Below are 18,823 nucleotides of genomic sequence, written 5' to 3' on the forward strand. Positions count from 1 at the left end.
GAATGTTATAAAATTTGAAATGAAAAAACATGGTCTTTATACAGTGTGTCCACTCATTAGTTGAACAAAAGGTTTTAGTGTGATACGTGATATCAAAACGAAGCGTTTGAACTTAATGTGGCTTTGAAAAATGTTATTGGTAATGTTACAGTCTTCACGGTGTTTTCTGAAAAACATTTGATGAATCTATTGAGCAAACCAAAGTGAAATGTGGTGAGTTACATGAATATTGTATTTATTTTACCACCGCCAAAAAATGGTCATAATGCTTTTGATCTCCATGTACACATATTTGTAAGTAAACATTATTAATCAGCTTTTAATTTTAGCCAAAAAATGTATACTTCTTTGATTTCCAAAAAGAAGCCCAGTTTTGAAATAAACGTTTTTATTTTGACTAACAATTTTTTATTAGTTTTGCAAAGTAGAATTTCTGTAGGATAAATATAAAAACATCAAAACTACGACCTTCCAAGGTGCAGTAACAATAGCAAGTAATCTGTTTAAGTCATAATAAGTAAATATCTTCAATTTGTCTAAAGTTCGTGTCCTTGTTATGTTATGTTCATTTAATAATGCCATGTCACAACGATTTGCTCAGATGCAAAATATGGTATGTGTGTATGCCCAAGAAAATTTTTGTAGTCGAAGTATTTCACTCTGTATCTAGATTAAAGATAATCAAACCATCAAACGTTTATATCATACGATAGACTAGGCGAAACGGGCTCATTTCATTCAAAAAACACAAATGATGGACGACCAAGGTGTAAGCTTGGTGTTTAGAATTGTACGCCATGAAAAACTGTATCCGTATCAGTTCAGTCCAGCTCAGAATGCTCTTCTTCACTTCTTCGAGACTTTTCTTCAAAATTCAGTTCAATCAATTTATTGGAGTGCTAATTGAATAATCCTTTTTCTTACAATATTTTTGAATCAACATTAAGAGCGATGTTTTTGAGGAATTTTAATTTTGAATAAAGAATTTTTTCATTTAAATTCATAGAGGGATTTAGAATCATCTGAATAATAAATGGTTCTTGAAATATAAATTAATAAAGTTTAGCGAGTCATATACATAATTTCTAATACTTGAGTAAACCGGCTATGCGCACAAAACACAAATATAGAGAAAAGCGGGTTGCCTTGTTAACGAGAATAAATTTTGGCCCTCTTTTAAAGGTACAATAATTTGAATTCATTTTGACATTTGTAAGCCATAGCTCTATTGGTAACCAGTTTAACCATCAGATTTGAAAGAAAGCGAGGTAAAATCCGGCGCCAAATTTGAATTCAATTAAACGCTGGAAATTGGAATTTTAATACCGATCCAATTTTAGAGAACTACTAGTCTCAACCTATTAAAACAGATTGGCTCAATACTTGTCCTTTCCAACACATATCCTTTTTATATTTTTTAAGTTACAATATAAAAAAAAACTACAAAAAATACTGTTTTTCTTTAGCAAATTTATTTTAACCCATTAGCTGACTGTGTAATTTGATGTATATTCCTAAATTGGACAAATATGTATAGAATATTAACTGTAAATTTAACTTTTGGCACTACAAAAATGAAAAAACCTTTGTACCATTAAACAATTTTTCTACCTCAAAAAATATTGTCAGGTAATATAGACACACACATATATCATATGCAAAAAAGAATATTTCTTCAGTAATAGTGTTTATTTATATTACAGGTATCAAAATGAAACACAATTTTATGATTTTATATAAACAAAAATATAACATTAATCATCTGGAAAATAAAAATTCTAATGTAATATATAATCAATACTCTTAATTTATAATACAATACAATTTGAAATATCATAATAATAGTCTTGGACAAGTTCTGGTTGTATGTCAAAGACTGCAATAAACTAATGCATGTATTGCAGCTATTCGCAGTCTAATTGCAGGTTTGCTGAATCTTTGGAATTAAATTTTTCTGTAGATCTATAAACTGATGCTATAAATTGACTTTATTATAAACAAATTTTAATAAACTTAATAAAAACAGATTTTAAAGAACCAATATGAGCGCTTTCATTTTTCACAAATAATTTCAATTTGGATAACTTGCTCATGGTGGTTTTAAGAACATTATGCATTGCTTTTCAATGTTTAACAATAATTTCTTCTATCTTTTAGAAGATCAGCCTTAGCAAAAATGACTTTTTTATTCTCTAAAATAAAAGAATATTTATCAATAAAATTTGTGGAAATATTGGAACTACTTTGTTTAAGGAACCCCAGCATATCTGGGGCTTGGTTCTAAAAGGGCCAAAGTCATAAATCGCAATTTTTGACAAATTGACTTTAAAGCTAATGAGGTCGCATTAGGTTTGGTTTTTACAACATAGATAGGTTTCTATATTTTTCTTAAGCTTGATTTGGGTATAGAGGATATTGGTTTGTAAAAAAAAAATCTTAAAAATGTATAAAATAAATTTATTTTTCAAAAAAAATTGACATTGGCCTTTTTTCAATAAATAATAAATTAAACTAATAACACTCTGGCCCAACTTAAAAAAATCAAAATGAAACTAAAAACACAAGAAAAAACTTCGTAAAAGTCGTTGCATATACATTTTGATAAAAATATAGGTACCTAAAGCGAATCTTCATCATCTTCACTTTCACCAAGATTATCAATTGCAGTCTCAGAAGAAGTTAGTCCATTAAGAAACTGCAGATAGTATGGCTGACTGTTTTTATTAATAAATGGTAATAAGTCCCTCAAATGTTGTACTTTATTTTTTGGAATGCCTAACGGTTTTTTATTAATAGGGAATAGTTTTATTGCATTTTCGGAATTACCGGTTGATTTTCTTAATAAATTTAAAGTTTGATATGGCTCGTCTTCAGCAAAAGTGGTTTTGTATTTCAGCAGACCAGGGTTTCTTTCCCGAAAGGAGTGACTTAAAATTCAAGAATTCTTCCTGAGCACCACTTTCCTAGGCACTAAACGAATTAAATTGGCCCAGTCTCTAGGAATTTCTATTTTTACTGTGGCATTTTTTCTAGCCTTTTCAATGGCTGCATGAATTTGGTCGGCTTCCATATGAGTATGTCCCGGAATAAGAAATTTGTGATATATGCTGACATGCCTTCCTTCTCGTTTAAAATATTCTTCAATAATCGTTAGCAGCATAGCAGAAACTATTGAAATGTTTTTGTTTTGTCCAGGACAACAATCACTGTACATAATTATTTATATCGATATTGGCCTTATAAGAAGTTATATAATATTGGATTCCTGGGGCCTATGTTCACATTGGCCTTTAGCGGATTTGTAATTTTTTTCCTGTGAAAGATAGACTTTGGCCCTTATTAAACATAATAATCTGGTCTGTGCCGATTTCAAAAATGCACTTAAGCCGAAATCTAAAAAAAATGGCTTTGGCCCTTTTAGAACCAAGGCCCAGATATATATTAATGTTAGCACTGACTTAAATATGTTTACAAAATACACTTATACTAATATACATAAACCAATAGTTCTAATACTAATTTAAAACTTTGAAATCTAACTCTACACTAGTTAAAGTACATTACATCATAATTTAATGGAGGTGGAGAAGCGAGTTGAAGAGAGAGAGAGAGAGAGACGCAAGACGAAAAGCATAAACGAGCCAAAAATTAGGAAATGAACGTTCCGGCAAGGAAAAGTAATGACTAATGAATCTAGTAAGAAAACTATCATAGCAAAGGGTGAAAAGCTTGATAATTTGTGTGAATAAATTGTTTAATATTGTTTTTAAATTTATTTTTAATTATGCTCAGTTGCCTTATTTCAATTGAAAGGATATTATAGAACTTCACAATTTTCAAAATCACAAATTTCTTTAAAGATGAGATTTTTTAAACAAAAGAGCTCTAGCATTTTCATTAGTAGCGGATTTTGTGTTGAGATAGTCAATATTATCTTTCAGCGTTGTTTGTTTAATTTTTGGAAAATAGGTCAAGGAGCTACAAATATAGAGGCTTCGGATGTTCGGAATTTATGTCTCTTTATAAAGTAAATCAGTAGGGTATCTGAAGTCTTCTTTATACATAATCTTAATTATCTTATTTTGACACATTTTGAGGATCGGAAGGACATTATTATAAGTGTTCCCCTATTATAATGCAATATCGTAACGCAGTTTCGATTAAGCATGAGTAGACTGTAAATAGTAATTTTTTGTTTAATTTTCGAATATCATATATAATAACATTTTTCGAATCTTTTTAGCATTTTCTGTAATGTGTTTCTGATTTTAAAAATTGACCCAATATTCAACCTGAATATTTCGATTTTTGATTAAGTTTTCTAATGGTTAATCAGCAGAAGATAATGAGGAAGTCATAAATGTTGTTTTATCAAGGCTTAATAAATTTTCGTTTTGCCATTTTTGAATAATGCGAAGACTCTCTGGCTTATTGTACACATTTACCCAATTATCTGCCGAAAATATGATTTCCGTATTGTCCGCGTAGGATATAACTTCTCAATTTATTGAAAGGTCGCCAATTTCGTTAATGTAAATCAAGAAAAGGAGCGGGCCTAATAAGGTTCCCTGAGGAATACCTGTCTCTACAGGTTTACTGGAACTATATATATTATTTAAAGCCACTTTCTCAGTTCTGTTATTTGAATATCATTCAAATATTTCTAAAGCTACTCCTCTTATGCCTATATTATATAACTTTTGAAGAACAATTCTATAAGAAACCTTATCAAAAGCTTTAGCTAAATCCATAAATATACAAACCTTTTTCTTGTTTTGGTTCATTGAATTTAAAATTGTACTGGTTATCTAAAATCCGCTGTATTTTTATGTTGTTGAAAGCCGAACTGACTATTGTTAAGAATATTGTCGCTCTTATGCCGTGAGAAAAGACAGCTATTTATCTTTTAGATATTTCTCCCATATTTTTGCGATTTTGCTGCTCAGCGATATATGTCGATAGTTGCTCGATCACCATTTTTGAACACAGGTATAACAAGGGAGGATTTCCATACGTTTAGAATTTTTCCTGAAGAAAAAGTAAGATTAAAAGTATGTTTCAGTGGTTTTAAGAAATACTGATGAGAATTTTTTAATATACTCGTTTTTTATCATTAAATTGCGAAACACTCTGTATCATGTATTATTCTGGCCCTAAAGAAGATCAAAATAAATTATCGAATATCGGAAATTTTATTTAAACAAAAAGAAACTTTATTTGTACTAACCCTGCAACATTTCGAGTACACTGATTACCTTTTATCCTTTTCAGATTAGTAGCGGAGTTGGACATGCTGGGCTACCAAGTGGTAGAAACTCAAAGCTTCACTAACGATTGTACAGCTCTAATATCAGCCCTCACCAAACTCAAGGAAAAAGACACTCGAGTCATCTTAGGCAATTTCAATGAGAAGTGGGCCAAACAAATGTTTTGCGAAGCGTACAGGCTCGACATGTACGGCAGGAAGTATCAGTGGTTAATAATGGGAACTTACCGCTTCGAGTGGTGGAAGAAATTCGACGAAGACGTAAATTGCACGCTGGACGAGCTAGAAACCTCCCTGGAACAGACTATTTTAACGGACTTGTTGCCGTTGAGCACCAGTGGCGAAATAACGATTTCTGGCATAGTACGTAAAAACATATTCTCGAGGGAACGTTGAAAGGGAAAAGGCTGAATAAACCTGGATGAGAGATTTGAATTATTTATGAAAGCCGGAAAAGCGAGGGAAAGGTCGGAAAGAGGGTCGCAAAAAAATACTTTTTTTTTTACCGCGGTAAAGATTTAAAAATAAAACTGGCTGGCGTTTCGTGACCCTGTTGGAGTTTTATTGAAAAAGTTTCATTGGGTTGGAGAGGGCGAATAACTTTTCAGGGAAAGGTCCTTGATTTACGACGAGTTTTATATACAGTACTGATTTAAATCAGTTTTTTTGCCACTTAGATTAAACTTTAAACTGACACCAAGTTTTCAGTTAACTGTAATTAAAATTTATTTAAGTGGTTAAATCATTAATTTTCACAGTGATTATTTATAAGAGTTATTGAATAAGATATAACAAGGTATTTTCAAAATTGAGTCATTTATTTTAACATGTTGTAGAACTAAAAAAAAGTTAATATACCAAAAATCCCCTATATAAAAGTTGCATAATAAGAGAGTTAATTTACAAAATCGTTATTAAAATAAGTAGCATTTTAAAAAAAATATTCAAAATTATTCTGATTTGATCGATTAACACACTATCTTACTCCACGACTCTTTACAAACATCGACATAAAATTCTGGTGCAAGATTCAATTGCACAATTCAAGATTAAATCACAAGAATGTTCAAAGCAATCTTAAAGTTTTTTCGGAGTAGTTACTGCTTCATCATGATATATCGACTCTTTAAAATAGTCCCACAGAAAAAACTCACAAGGAGTTAAATCTGGGGAGCGAGGAGGTCAAGAAATGAATTCATTGCGCCCTATCCATCAATTCATTAATTCATTAGATGATCATGAATTTCTCGTCTAAAATGTGGTGGAGCCACATATTCTGTCTCACATTGAGAGGAATATCTTTTAATTATGGCAGATATTGAAGAAAATGTAAATAAATTTCACTGGTCAGAAAAAAGAAGACTCCAATAAACATGCCATTTACTACGCCTGTCAAAACTTAATGAAAATCTATGTGGCGGATTATCTACTACCTAAACATGATTGTTGTGAACATTTTGCACTTCATCTCGTGTAAATGTGGTAATTTCGTAAAATCTTCAATCTTCTGTTCTAAAAGTCACTAGCAACATACAGCTCTTCTAGGATGATCTTCAGGTTGTAACGCTTGTATCCGTTGATAATGATAAAGATAATACTGTTCTTGTCGTATTGTCTTCCACACTTTACTATGAGAAACTTTAACTTCACTAGTACTCATTGTTGGGTCGTTTTCGACCATTTCTAAAATGTCTTCCTCATTTTGTATCAGGTTGAGCAGTTCTTCTATCTTGGCCTCCTTGCTGTTCTTCTAAATACCCATTGTCATGAAGTCTAATAACTAAATGTACAAACATATGTGGGGCCGGATGATTTCTGAAATGATTCCTTTCCGCATATAACCTGCATGCTGCGGCTGCATTTTTATTTTATACAATAACACAAATTTTGATAAACGGTCAGAGCAGTAAACAAAAAATGGTAAGAATTTATATAGCATTTGCCGAGAATATATATGAATCTCGAAGGTTAAACGGGAATCGTTCGAAACAGTGTTCTGCCGAGTATATAAGAAGCCGCATCGCCGAGAGTTGTCAGTTCAGTGAAGTTTGGAATATTGGCGCGAGATTTAAAGTGTTGTAAATAAATACAGTAAAAATAAAACCCTCTAGTAGTCAAGTGTTAATAAATTAGTTGACTATTGTCGACTGTTTTAATTCACACCTGTTGAATAGAAAAAATTCCACAATATTAACTCCTTTTGACGAGTCTTACAAGCAGTCAAAATAGATGACTTAACTCTGAAAATACCCTGTAGAATTGATTAGATTATTTGACTTCAATGTAAGATTTTATCAACCCCAGGCAAATAGCGATTTAACACTTATTTGACTAATTTTGAATTAACGAAGAGTTTAATATATTAGCAGTAAGAGTTTTATATATTAGTGATAATTTAAACACCGACACCGATTTTTATTTGATGACGCTTGAAAATCACTATGATGATAATTTAATCAATCCTAGATGAATAGGATGTTATAAAAATTACCACTGATTTATTTATTATTTTTTATTATTCATTATGGCTAATGGATTTTTATCAGATAAATATTTAATCACTATTTTACTTATTAAAGCACCTTTATTAGATTCTATAGACTAAAACTGATACCAATAAAATATTTATTATGATTAGGATTTAAGCCTTAATTCACCTAGAATTAATTAAAGAATTACCAACTTCAAAAAATTAATCTCAATCAATATTATGCTTATTTAACTAGAGTCTGAGAACTATTATATTGGTTTGCGCCTGATGGGAGATGGGCTAGGTAGATTATAAACATATTTGCGTTATACGTGTGAAACAATTATTTAATCAATTGACTTAATTATCTGATTGGTAAGTATTATTTTATTAGTTGCGAGTCTGTAATCTATTAAAAATCACCAAGAAAATAATTTCAATTTTTGATTTTCAAAGGATTTTAAATAATAATGGTTTTTACTGATTCTAAATTGATGTCCTTTAAAAACCGCATATATAAAACAATATGTTACATTTAAGGCAAATGGATACGTTTTTACTCATTTTTCCTTGATGACCGTTGAAAATCACAGATGATGAAATGATCTATCCTTAGTATGATTTTAAAAGAGCCAGAATCAATAATATCTTTATTACAATTTACGTTTTCGACGAATGCCTTTTCGAAGATCCCTTGATGAATATTAAATGAATTCCACTAATTCCAGGTAGATGATTAATATTCAAAAAAAATAGTTATAACACAGTAATAATGAGAAAAATTTGACAAATAAGGATCACCTCGCGATTATATAACCGATCCACAAGATTCGTTTAAATACAAGCTTGCGTGAAGTACCTTTGCTCTCTATAACACTTTTACAAGTAATACAGAGGTATAGTTCAAAAGGGGAGAAAAGAATACCGAGAATCAAGGAAAAACAAAGTAATGAAATGTAATTTCAATTTTTAGAGAAAAATTAAGATATGCATAATGCAGATGAAAGTTACACCAAAAATTAAAAAATGTATTATAAATTTAAATTAGGTTTAAAAAAGGAGCCTTTTTAAATCATATGCAACTAAACTGAGTATGTTCACGAGCCCGTCAAAGTGCCCTTAAATATGGTGGACCTCTACTTTTTATTACTCTGTATATTAACAAAAGAATATGATATTTATGTTTAATGTTTAATAAAATTAAAACCGAATTATAATTCAAATGTTATTTCTAAAAGCTATATCAAATGAAAAACGCATGCATGTATTTTGTAACTTTTTAATAGATTTAGAGATACCTAATGTAAGAGAATTGGAATAAACGATATCTTCATAGTCAATAATTGCATAGATAATACAGTGACAAATATTTTTTAAGTAGTTTAATTTTTCTTAAACGCATGTATCCTGTACCAAGTTTTTGTTTAATATGAGTTTAAAATTAGAGGGCATTATCAAAAAACTTTCCTAAATTTTTCTTCAGTTATTGACCAAGAGGTGTTATTTATTTGAATATGAATAATGTCGCATAATTTTGTTACTTAATCTTTATTGTTGCCAAAAAGAGATGTGGGAAAATCATTCGAAAAAAAAGGTACCTATATCTGAGAGTCAACAGCGTATTGCTATATTTTGGCTTAAGTGAGGACACTGCATATTTGTTATATAAGCAGAGAAAAGCAGTGAACCCAATATGGTTCCCTGTGTTTCTCCTGCATTCATAGGTAAAAATAGTAGCACCGCATAGGGCGAAAAAAAGTGGTTCGCGTGCCAAACGGTGATGAAAGCAAACAACATATAGAGGTTAGTTAGTATTAAGTTACTGAATACAAAAAATAATGTTGTCCTCCCCCACCCCCGCGTCTCTCATCCCCCAACCCCTAAAATGTATTTTTTTTAATTGTTAATATCTCGGATATCAATAGAGATAGAATAAAAAAAATTTCTCTGTTATTTTCACAAGTGCGAGGGGCATAACAAATGTTATATTGACTAAATCAATATCTCGAAAACTAAATGAGATATATAAAAATATAGTGTATGATTATTTATTATACATTTTTCTTTTGTAAATATTTTGAAAACAAGTGACCTTCTCGGAAAAAAGGTTAAAATAAAAGTTTTTGCAAATTTCATAAGCTTTTTAGAAATGTATATTAATGGGGGTAAAATCACTTCTACCCCTAAAAATTTTAAAAATATAAATTCGCGCTGTTGGTCGGTAAAAGGGGTGTTACATAAAGGTGGCACAAACAATATATTATACCTGCCTAATTATATAATGGCTAACAAATTAAAAACCTTTTTTAACCCCACCCCTCGATCCAACCCCCAACTCCCAGCCCCAACTTGAATTTTTTTTTGCAAATAAGAACAAAGAAAAAAGCTCATATTTCGCGAATACGAGCAGGTCTCTATTTTTAATTTCATAATAAATATATAGAAAGAGGCTTTACCCGCGTTTCATGCGCTATCAGGCTGCGATGTCACAGGAGGGTTTGCAAAAAAAGGTAAAAAAATATTAATGATTAAAACTTATAAAAATAAAACAATGTTTTTCTGCTAGTTTACATTGTCTTATTCTTTTAGGCAAACTGAAGTTTTTTAAAGCGTTTCAAGCTGCAGATGATCAAATATTAGCATCTTTAATCGATATCAATATATCTATATCAATACTGAAATAGAAGTGGGGAAAATATCAAATCAGCTAGAAAAATTTATTTGCATGGTGTACAACCTAAAAGCTAATATAACGACACTGGCGGAGTTACGCTGGTGGGGATTTTCCAAACAGCAACTGGAAAGTGAGCAGCTCCCTCCAACCCAAAGTTCACTATTACCAGCTTTACGAAGAGCCCGATTACAGGCATATATTTGGATAAATGCCCATAAAAAAACTCAAGTAGAATTAGAACCAACCGAGTATGGCTGGCGAAAAGAAGAGAATGTGTTTCTACCAGTTCTCTCTGATCTACCAAATGTTGCGCCAAATAAATTTAATCTCATGTGCCTGCAAAAAAAATAGATGCACCACAAAACAGTGCAAGACTATTCAAAATAAACTTCAATGCACGGAGAGTTGTATGAGTGTGGACGAACTCTGTGAGAACCACAACTCTTTTGAAAATGAGAGTTCTGATGATGAATAATTTTTTTTTTACCTGTAAAGTAATTTTTAGTTTTTTATGTGCAATTTATTATACTAATCTGTACTTATTAAAGTAATAAATAAATGTGTTTTTCTTTTATTAAAAAAAAAGAGTCGGGGGGAGTTGGTATTACTTTGGGTTAAAGGGGAGTTAGGTTTCTCGGTTTTTAATTCATCATTCGCTAACATCAATAGTTTCCGAGATTTAAAAAGTTTACCCCTTAGGGGGGAGTGGAAGTGCCTCAAACGTGGATGGAGGGGAAAATATGTATTAATTATTATATTTGTACTATCCTAAATAATAAATAAACAAAATTTCTATAAAAAGGTCGGTACATTATACTAAGTATTTTGTTAAATCTAGTGTGTGAATATATTTTTTTTGGTTTTATGATCGATTTTATTTTTTTTTGAGGGGAGGAGTCAACGTAATCCAAACAATATGCACCTTTTTAAAAAGCTTAAGAAATTTGCCTAATAAAATACTTGAAGTTTTTTTTGTAGGATGAAATGTTAAAAAAATATTTGAAAAAAACTAAAATTTCCTACAAAAAAACATACAAATTTGAATATAACTCCTTTAGTTTTTGAGATATGAAAATATTTCTAATGACCTTTTTCTTTCTACAAGTACTTGTGAGTATAACAGTAAAAAAAGTGGACCGCTAGCATTATTAGTTTTCGAGATACAGCGATTTAAAAATTTTACCCTTTAAAGAGGGGTTGGGGGTGACTGACGCGGGGGTGGGGGGGGGGGGGCAACATCGATTTTCGTAATCAGTAACTTATGGTATTAAGTTAACTATATAGGTTGTTTGCTTTCATCACAATTTGCGCGAAATGCCCTATGCGGCTCTACTAAAAGTTGGATTTGATGCTGTTGTCAAATTCTGTTTTTAAACATACACCTTTTTTAAGATAAGATTTAAAAAGACTGATTGCATTCTTAGACAATCCAAAATTGTTAGTTTATGATTAATAGTATCAAAAGCTTTACTAAAGTCTAAAAGTCTAATGTTATCTACTTTGTATCCAGATTAGTTCTAATACCACTGAAAATTTTACAAGAGATGTGGTAGTACATCTCTTGTAAAATTTTATAATATTTTTTTTCCAAAATCAGGAATTACGCTCATTGATTAAAAAAAAATGGTTAATTGATTACATATGTATTTTTCTAATAATTCTGAAACTGCGGGTAAAATACTAATTGGCCTCAGATCTTTAACGTTTACAGGATTAAATATTTTAGGTAATGGTATAATATTTGCATGTTTCCTTATATCCGGATTTATGTTTTCTAAAACACAAATATTAATTATGTTTAAAAGTGGCTCTTAAGTTATAAGAATGTTCACTTATGAAAGCATCCATAATTGATATTTTGGTTATTATTCAGTCTTTCTAGAAATGATTCATAGGTAGTTTTAATGGTTATTAATCCATAATCTTAAAATCACTATTATTATTATCCAGATAAACGCTTCGTTTGGCCAGAATTGATTAAGTTATTATCAAAGTGTTTTTTCCAATATTAGGATAGCAACCATTTTTTTATAGTAACAAAATTGCCATTCAGACAAGCTCTTTTTTTAGACATAACAATTGTTTGACGGCTAGTACTGATAACCTCTTATAGTTCGCTAATTGATTAAATAATTTATCATGGAGCGAATTGGGCTCTCAATGATTTAAATTCTACGATTCGGCAATAAGTAATTCTTACATTAAATAACTACTGAGAAAAGCATACTGATAGGATTAAATAAATAAATTACTGTGATTGTGAGATGCTCTGAGGGACGGACCGAAGCGAAATTATTGAGGGGGGGGGGATATAATAAAATTTTGCCAACAAAAACAAATTGTCTTAAGTCATTTGTTGGACATTACGTTTTAAAATATAGGATTAATAACAAACATTTAAAAAATAGTATAATGTAATCCTTTATACTAAAATAAACGTATTGCCTAGTTATTATACAAAATACAAATAGAAATTAAAATTTTAATACTTTAAACATTAGTTTGCATAACTCTTATTATACGGTTTTTGAGTTTGCACCATGCTGACATAATTTTAGATATATTGATATTGTCCGTAATATCTTTTTCGCATTTAGGGGCCATCAAAGAGTTAAGCCGTTCGTTTCCCATTTGAGTCCGTAGAGCATTTTTTACAAATTTTAATGAACTATGGGAACGTTCATTTTTTGCAAGCAATTTTTAGCAATTTTGAAAATCCAGCAGTATAAATAAATTGACATAACTGGAAGGTTAATATTAATGAGTCCTTCCGTTGTACTGCCACTTCCATAATGTCATGCAGAGCTTACTTTTTTTTGTCTGCATAACTCAAAAAAAATTTCGAGTTCGCCTTGCAGTGCATAAGGGTCTGGCTTGTTGTAAGGATACATTGCTAGAACTAGATTTATCTGTTCCCTAGAAAGATTTTCATTAGACAATGGCAAAGAAAATAGTTTTATTATTGGACGAAGGTTTTCTATGACAACATTTAAATTTGTTTGTAAAAATGTGATTAAAACATCCAAAACACAAATAAATTCTTTTTAAAATATCCGTACATATCAAAAGACGTTGTGTTTTGATTGTTTTCATCGATTTTTTTTAGTATAATTCGCCGCCTATAATGTTTTTTGAAATCATCTTCGGGTGAAATGTTCGCTTTACATGCGAATTGTTTTGCTGCGTCAATTAGGTCACGTAATTCTTTATCATTGTTCCGGATTCTTTGGAGAATATTGGCAGTGCTTTTAATTTCTTCTACAGCATCTACAACGTTAAGCCTTTCCAATTCAAGCAATTCTGTAACTATTTTCAGTTTGTAAAATATTGTTTTTAAAAATATTAAACACGAGATAAAATCAAAAGATAGCATACGTTTATAGAGACCATGTGCTTTGCCTTTGGTTTTATTATCAACTTTGACGTTTGCAGATATGTCTTCCAGAGTCTCTAAAATAATTTCGTATGATCTATTTATTGCTTGTAAGCTTTCTGCTCTAGCTGTCCACCGAGTTCTTGAAAGATTTTTCAAAAAAAGGGCGTTATCCACTTGCTCCAGTTGTGATTTTAATATCTGGCATCTTTTTGCACTAGATGTAAAAAACACATAGATTTCTTCAAATATGTTAAACATATCTGACACTAGTGGACTTGCCTTGTAAGAGTGTTCAACAGCAGTGTTTACTCCATGTGATTGGCAGGGTATGTATAGTATATTATGACCTACTAGTTCAGACATTTTCTGCTGGCATCCATTAAATTTACCCGACATCGCTGACGCAAAGTCATAGGACTGGAATGCTAATTTCGAAGTGTCTATTTTTAAATTCTGTAAAATATTTAAAATTTCATTGGCTATGCCAATTCCAGTCTTGTCATCTGCCTCGCTTATCGAAAGAAGTCTTTCCTTTGGAATTCCGTTGATACCAACCGTTCTTACGGCTACAGAAAGAATGTCTTTAATTGAACAGTCGGGGGTATGATCTGCCATTATGGTGAAAAAAATAGATTTGTTCATCTCCTTGACAATTTCTGCCCTCACCTCATCACCTAACAGTTGAATAAATTCATTTTGAGAGAACTTGTATACGTAGTATGATAGGAACGAAAATGTTGGTTTTCTAACCATTTCTGCATAATACTGTTATGACGAGCAATAAGGCATACAACCTGATAGAAGGTATTATCTTCTGATTCATTTCCTCGAAATGCAACACCTTGCCTTGCAAGGGTTCTCGCTACATCAAATAGGATTTTTACTATAATCGTATTATGTGAAAGTATGCGGTTTTTTCCTGTTAAGAGGTTTCTTTTATTTTTATCGATGAGTACATCAATATGTTTAGACTTTACCAAAAAAATTACCATAATCATATAGAGCACTTTTGTGAGAAGTGGAGTTGAAATGTTGAGGCAGTTTACCCTCTTTTATAGAACCTGAATTTTTCATCTTTCCCCAATTTTTGACACCGGTACTGATCCAGGCCAAATCCGATTTCTCCCTTCCTATCCCCGCTGCAAAAAGATAACATACAAAACAATAAGCCGCATCTTTCACGGTGCTGTATTCTAAAAATGGAAATTGTTTGTACCACTGTGAATTAAACCTATTCTTTCCATCACTTGGGAATTTTGATAAGACTGGTTGATGAAGACCTAATTCTATTAAGTAAGATCTTTGCGAATCTCTTAAACCAGGATCATGCGGAACTATATTATTTTCCTCATTTTTTTCGTCAATTTTTGAGTTTTTTCGATTTGCTTCGGTTATTAAAATGGAATTATTACATGATTCTATAACATCCTTACACGCATCTTGCAACATCGTCACTTTTTCAGTTAGTTTAAATGGTCATTAATCCATAATCCTAAAATCACTATTATTATTATCCAGATAAACGCTTCGTTTGGCCAGAATTGATTAAGTTATTATGAAAGTGTTTTTTCCAATATTAGGATAGCAACCATTTTATTATAGTAACATAATTGCCATTCAGACAAGCTCTTTTTTTAGACATAACAATTGTTTGACGGCTAGTACTGATAACCTCTTATAGTTCGCTAATTGATTAAATAATTTATCATGGAGCGAATTGGGCTCTCAATGAATTAAATTCTACGATTCGGCAATAAGTAATTCTTACATTAAATAACTACTGAGAAAAGCATACTGATAGGATTAAATAAATACATTACTGTGATTGTGAAAGGCTCTTAGAATCCTCGAATTGATAAAATAATTATTCATATGCTGACTAAAAAGTCGCCTATCGAATCAATTAAACGTAAAAATTACATTAATTCCATATGACGTTGTAATGATAGTTCAGCCTATCAAAATGGTAAATAACTTTTATAAGAAGAGGAGATGATTAGGGAGACCTAATCGAGTTCTGACAATTTATAATAAAATGACGGCGTATCAAAGTTTTTTCTCTTTCCTTAGACAGCCGACGAGTATAAAGTCGAATACGACTCCAGACGGGGCAAGGAATATTCCCGATTCCACGGATATACGTATGACGGCATTTGGGCTGTAGCCCTGGCCATCCAAAACGTCGCCCACAAAATAAAGTATTACCGAAGAAACCAAACGGTTACGGACTTCCGGTATAGAGACCCTTTGTGGGAAAGATTATTCTTGGACGCCCTGAATAATACTAGCTTTGAAGGAGTAACGGGTCCGGTGAGATTCTACGATAACGAGAGAAAGGCCAGCATATTGTTAAAACAGTTTCAAAATGGCCAGGAGGTAAAGGTGGGCGAGTACAGTGCTGCCATCCAACATCTGGATCTCACTTTGGGGGTGCCACTTAAGTGGACTGGAAAGTATGACTTAATTATTATTATTAGAAATATTATTGTTCATATTAATTATTGCAGATACCCGCCTAAAGACAGAACAGTGCTGATCATAGAGCATACAAGAGTGAATAAGACTGTATATGCTATACTGGCATCGTTAGCTATAATAGGAATCTTTATTGCCGCCTTCTTTTTGGCCTTTAATATTAAATATAGAAATCAAAGGTATATCAAGATGTCTAGCCCACAACTCAATAACCTCATTATCATTGGATGCATGATCACTTATACAAGTATCATCTTCTTGGGTCTGGATTCAGGACTATCTAGCATTGGTAAGTCCGTGAGAATACGTTTATTAAATATGTTATGACTAATGTATACATTAAATTAAAACATGAAAAATAAAGAAAGCAGAAATCTGGGCCACCTATTTTTCCTAGAATTTCTAAACGTTCCCTACTAGCTTAAAATGTTAAACAATATACAATACAGTCTGTCCAAGCGTTAGTATAACCGATTCCAAGCGATCTATCGGTTTTAACCGCGGTTAAGCCCTTGGTTGATTTTGAACAGTCCCTTTATAATATAACCAATCGTGTCCGCTTGGACGTGTTTGGTTGAAGTAACTTCGTAACTTATCAGTTGTCGCTGTCATCATTTTGTTTGTTTGTAAATAATACCCCAGACGCCAGTAATGTTATATGTAATTAGTTCTTAAACATAAATATCAAAGAGAAAACTTATTAAGCCATAATAAATTTTGTGTCATCTTTAAAAATAAAATCATTTGTTATTTGTTTTTATTTTTTCCCGCACTTATTTTATATATTTTTAACATTTGACGTTTAGAAAACAACTCCGGACGTGGGTAATTACTGTTCCAAATTGACGACGTATAAAGGGCTAATTGGTGACGTCACGTATCTCAATTCGGTTATAACCGCTAGGACGTGTTTGGTTAATACCATTTAGGAACGGTAACTACCGATAGACCGCTCGGAATCGGTTTATGGTAAGAACCAACGGTCAAAAATGTCAAATGACGTCACGGTTAAGGCTATCGCTTAGATGGGATGTTTTAATATTGGTTTCGATCGGTTATTTATTTAAATGTATATTCTATGGTGCTGTATTGGGTACATGGATGTTGTTCTTAAAACTTCATTATTATTTTGGGTGGAGTTTGAACAAAACCCACTTGTGGTTTTACAGTTCTTAAAAAAAAAATTGGTACCTAATACATTTTTGTATATTTTGGCAAATATATATAATATTATAGTAGTTTTTGCTTGTGAATACAATCCTCCATTTTCGAATTTTCTTATTTGTTAGCTGTCAACCGTTATAACTATCCTCCTAAGCAGGGTTACTGGCGGTTAAGCCGATGACGTGATTTGATGATGTCTCTCGGTAAATACCAAATGTCGCTTGTATGAAGCGGTATTTACTTTTGGTTTAAACCACCCCTCGCTTGGACAGGCTATTAGCGTGGTAAGAACTAACGGTTGGCGTAGACGGTAACCACAGACGGTTGGCGAGAATCATCCGGAATAATGTTCCGCCGAATATATAAAAACGCCTGTTTGCAGGGATCCGGTCCAATGCTGTCACGTATAGCCTGACAAGATGCTGGCGCGAAATTTGAATTTAATTTTTTGTTGAGCTGGTTTTGGTGGTTTAATATTTTATCAAATAAGAGATTTTACTATATGACTGCGACATATGTATTAAATATTTAAAAATATTATAATTATTATTATACAGGGTGTTTGGCGGAGGGTTAGCCAAACTTGGTGGGCATATCGATAGGCTCAGATAGAAGATATTTTCTTACTAAACTTGTGTTCATTGATTTTGTATTATTTTCAGGATTTTCAAAAAATTATGTTTCACGTTTTTTTTACATTTGTATTTAGTCTGTAATGTATCCTGAATTTAAAAAAATCAATATCAAGTACAAATAATACCGAAATAATTCGTTTTGAGCTCAAAAAGTTAATACAAGTAGCAAAAAAAGTTATGAAAGGTAACTTTAACTTGACGCAAAAAAAAACTAAAATCTATCAAGATGTTCAGGTAGTTTTAAAAACATCTCCAGTTAATACTCTTTTCAATGATATACGATGTGTAACACAAAGCCTAACTAATGTCATGTGTAACACAAAGACTTACTTGCTACAATTCATGACTTTAAAGGACAATAAAGTTAAAAAAAATATTTTGTTAATTTTATGTATTTATTTCAAAATTACAAATTTTATTAAAACTGCGCTCCCCTGGCTCTAATATATGCCCTACGTCGCCGTCGCATTTCCACTGTCGTAAGACGAAGCCGCATCTCTTTTCTGATAGTTTGAAAAGCGGCATCGATTCTTTGAACGGTCAAATGAGGAGATCGTGGAACATGCTATGGGATTGTTGTTGTGATAACAACAATATGTGCTACATATTGTTGTTGTCATTTGACATTTGTCATTTGTTGTGGTGTAACTTTTTAGCTTTTTTATGTACCCAAGTCGTTAATTTAGTATTGTATCGTTTCTGTAGTTGTTATTGTTATTGTTAATACTGTTGTTATTGTTGCTGTTAATTGAGTTTTTATATT

General features: G+C 31.6%; 1 protein-coding gene across 4 annotated transcripts in view; it reads left to right on the forward strand.

Moving 5' to 3' along the window:
- The window catches only part of LOC126746322 (gamma-aminobutyric acid type B receptor subunit 2), a 59,977-nt gene that overhangs the window by 25,055 nt on the left and 16,099 nt on the right, over positions 1–18,823 (forward strand). For all 4 annotated transcript variants that reach the window (XM_050454548.1, XM_050454539.1, XM_050454521.1 and 1 more), the window contains exons 5-7: positions 5,272–5,629; positions 15,857–16,239; positions 16,294–16,550. In XM_050454548.1, the coding sequence (XP_050310505.1) occupies positions 5,272–5,629; positions 15,857–16,239; positions 16,294–16,550 (998 nt within the window). The remainder of the gene's footprint in view (positions 1–5,271; positions 5,630–15,856; positions 16,240–16,293; positions 16,551–18,823) is intronic.

Source organism: Anthonomus grandis, chromosome 2 (genome assembly GCF_022605725.1).
Source record: "Anthonomus grandis grandis chromosome 2, icAntGran1.3, whole genome shotgun sequence".
Classification (NCBI taxonomy): domain Eukaryota; kingdom Metazoa; phylum Arthropoda; class Insecta; order Coleoptera; family Curculionidae; genus Anthonomus; species Anthonomus grandis.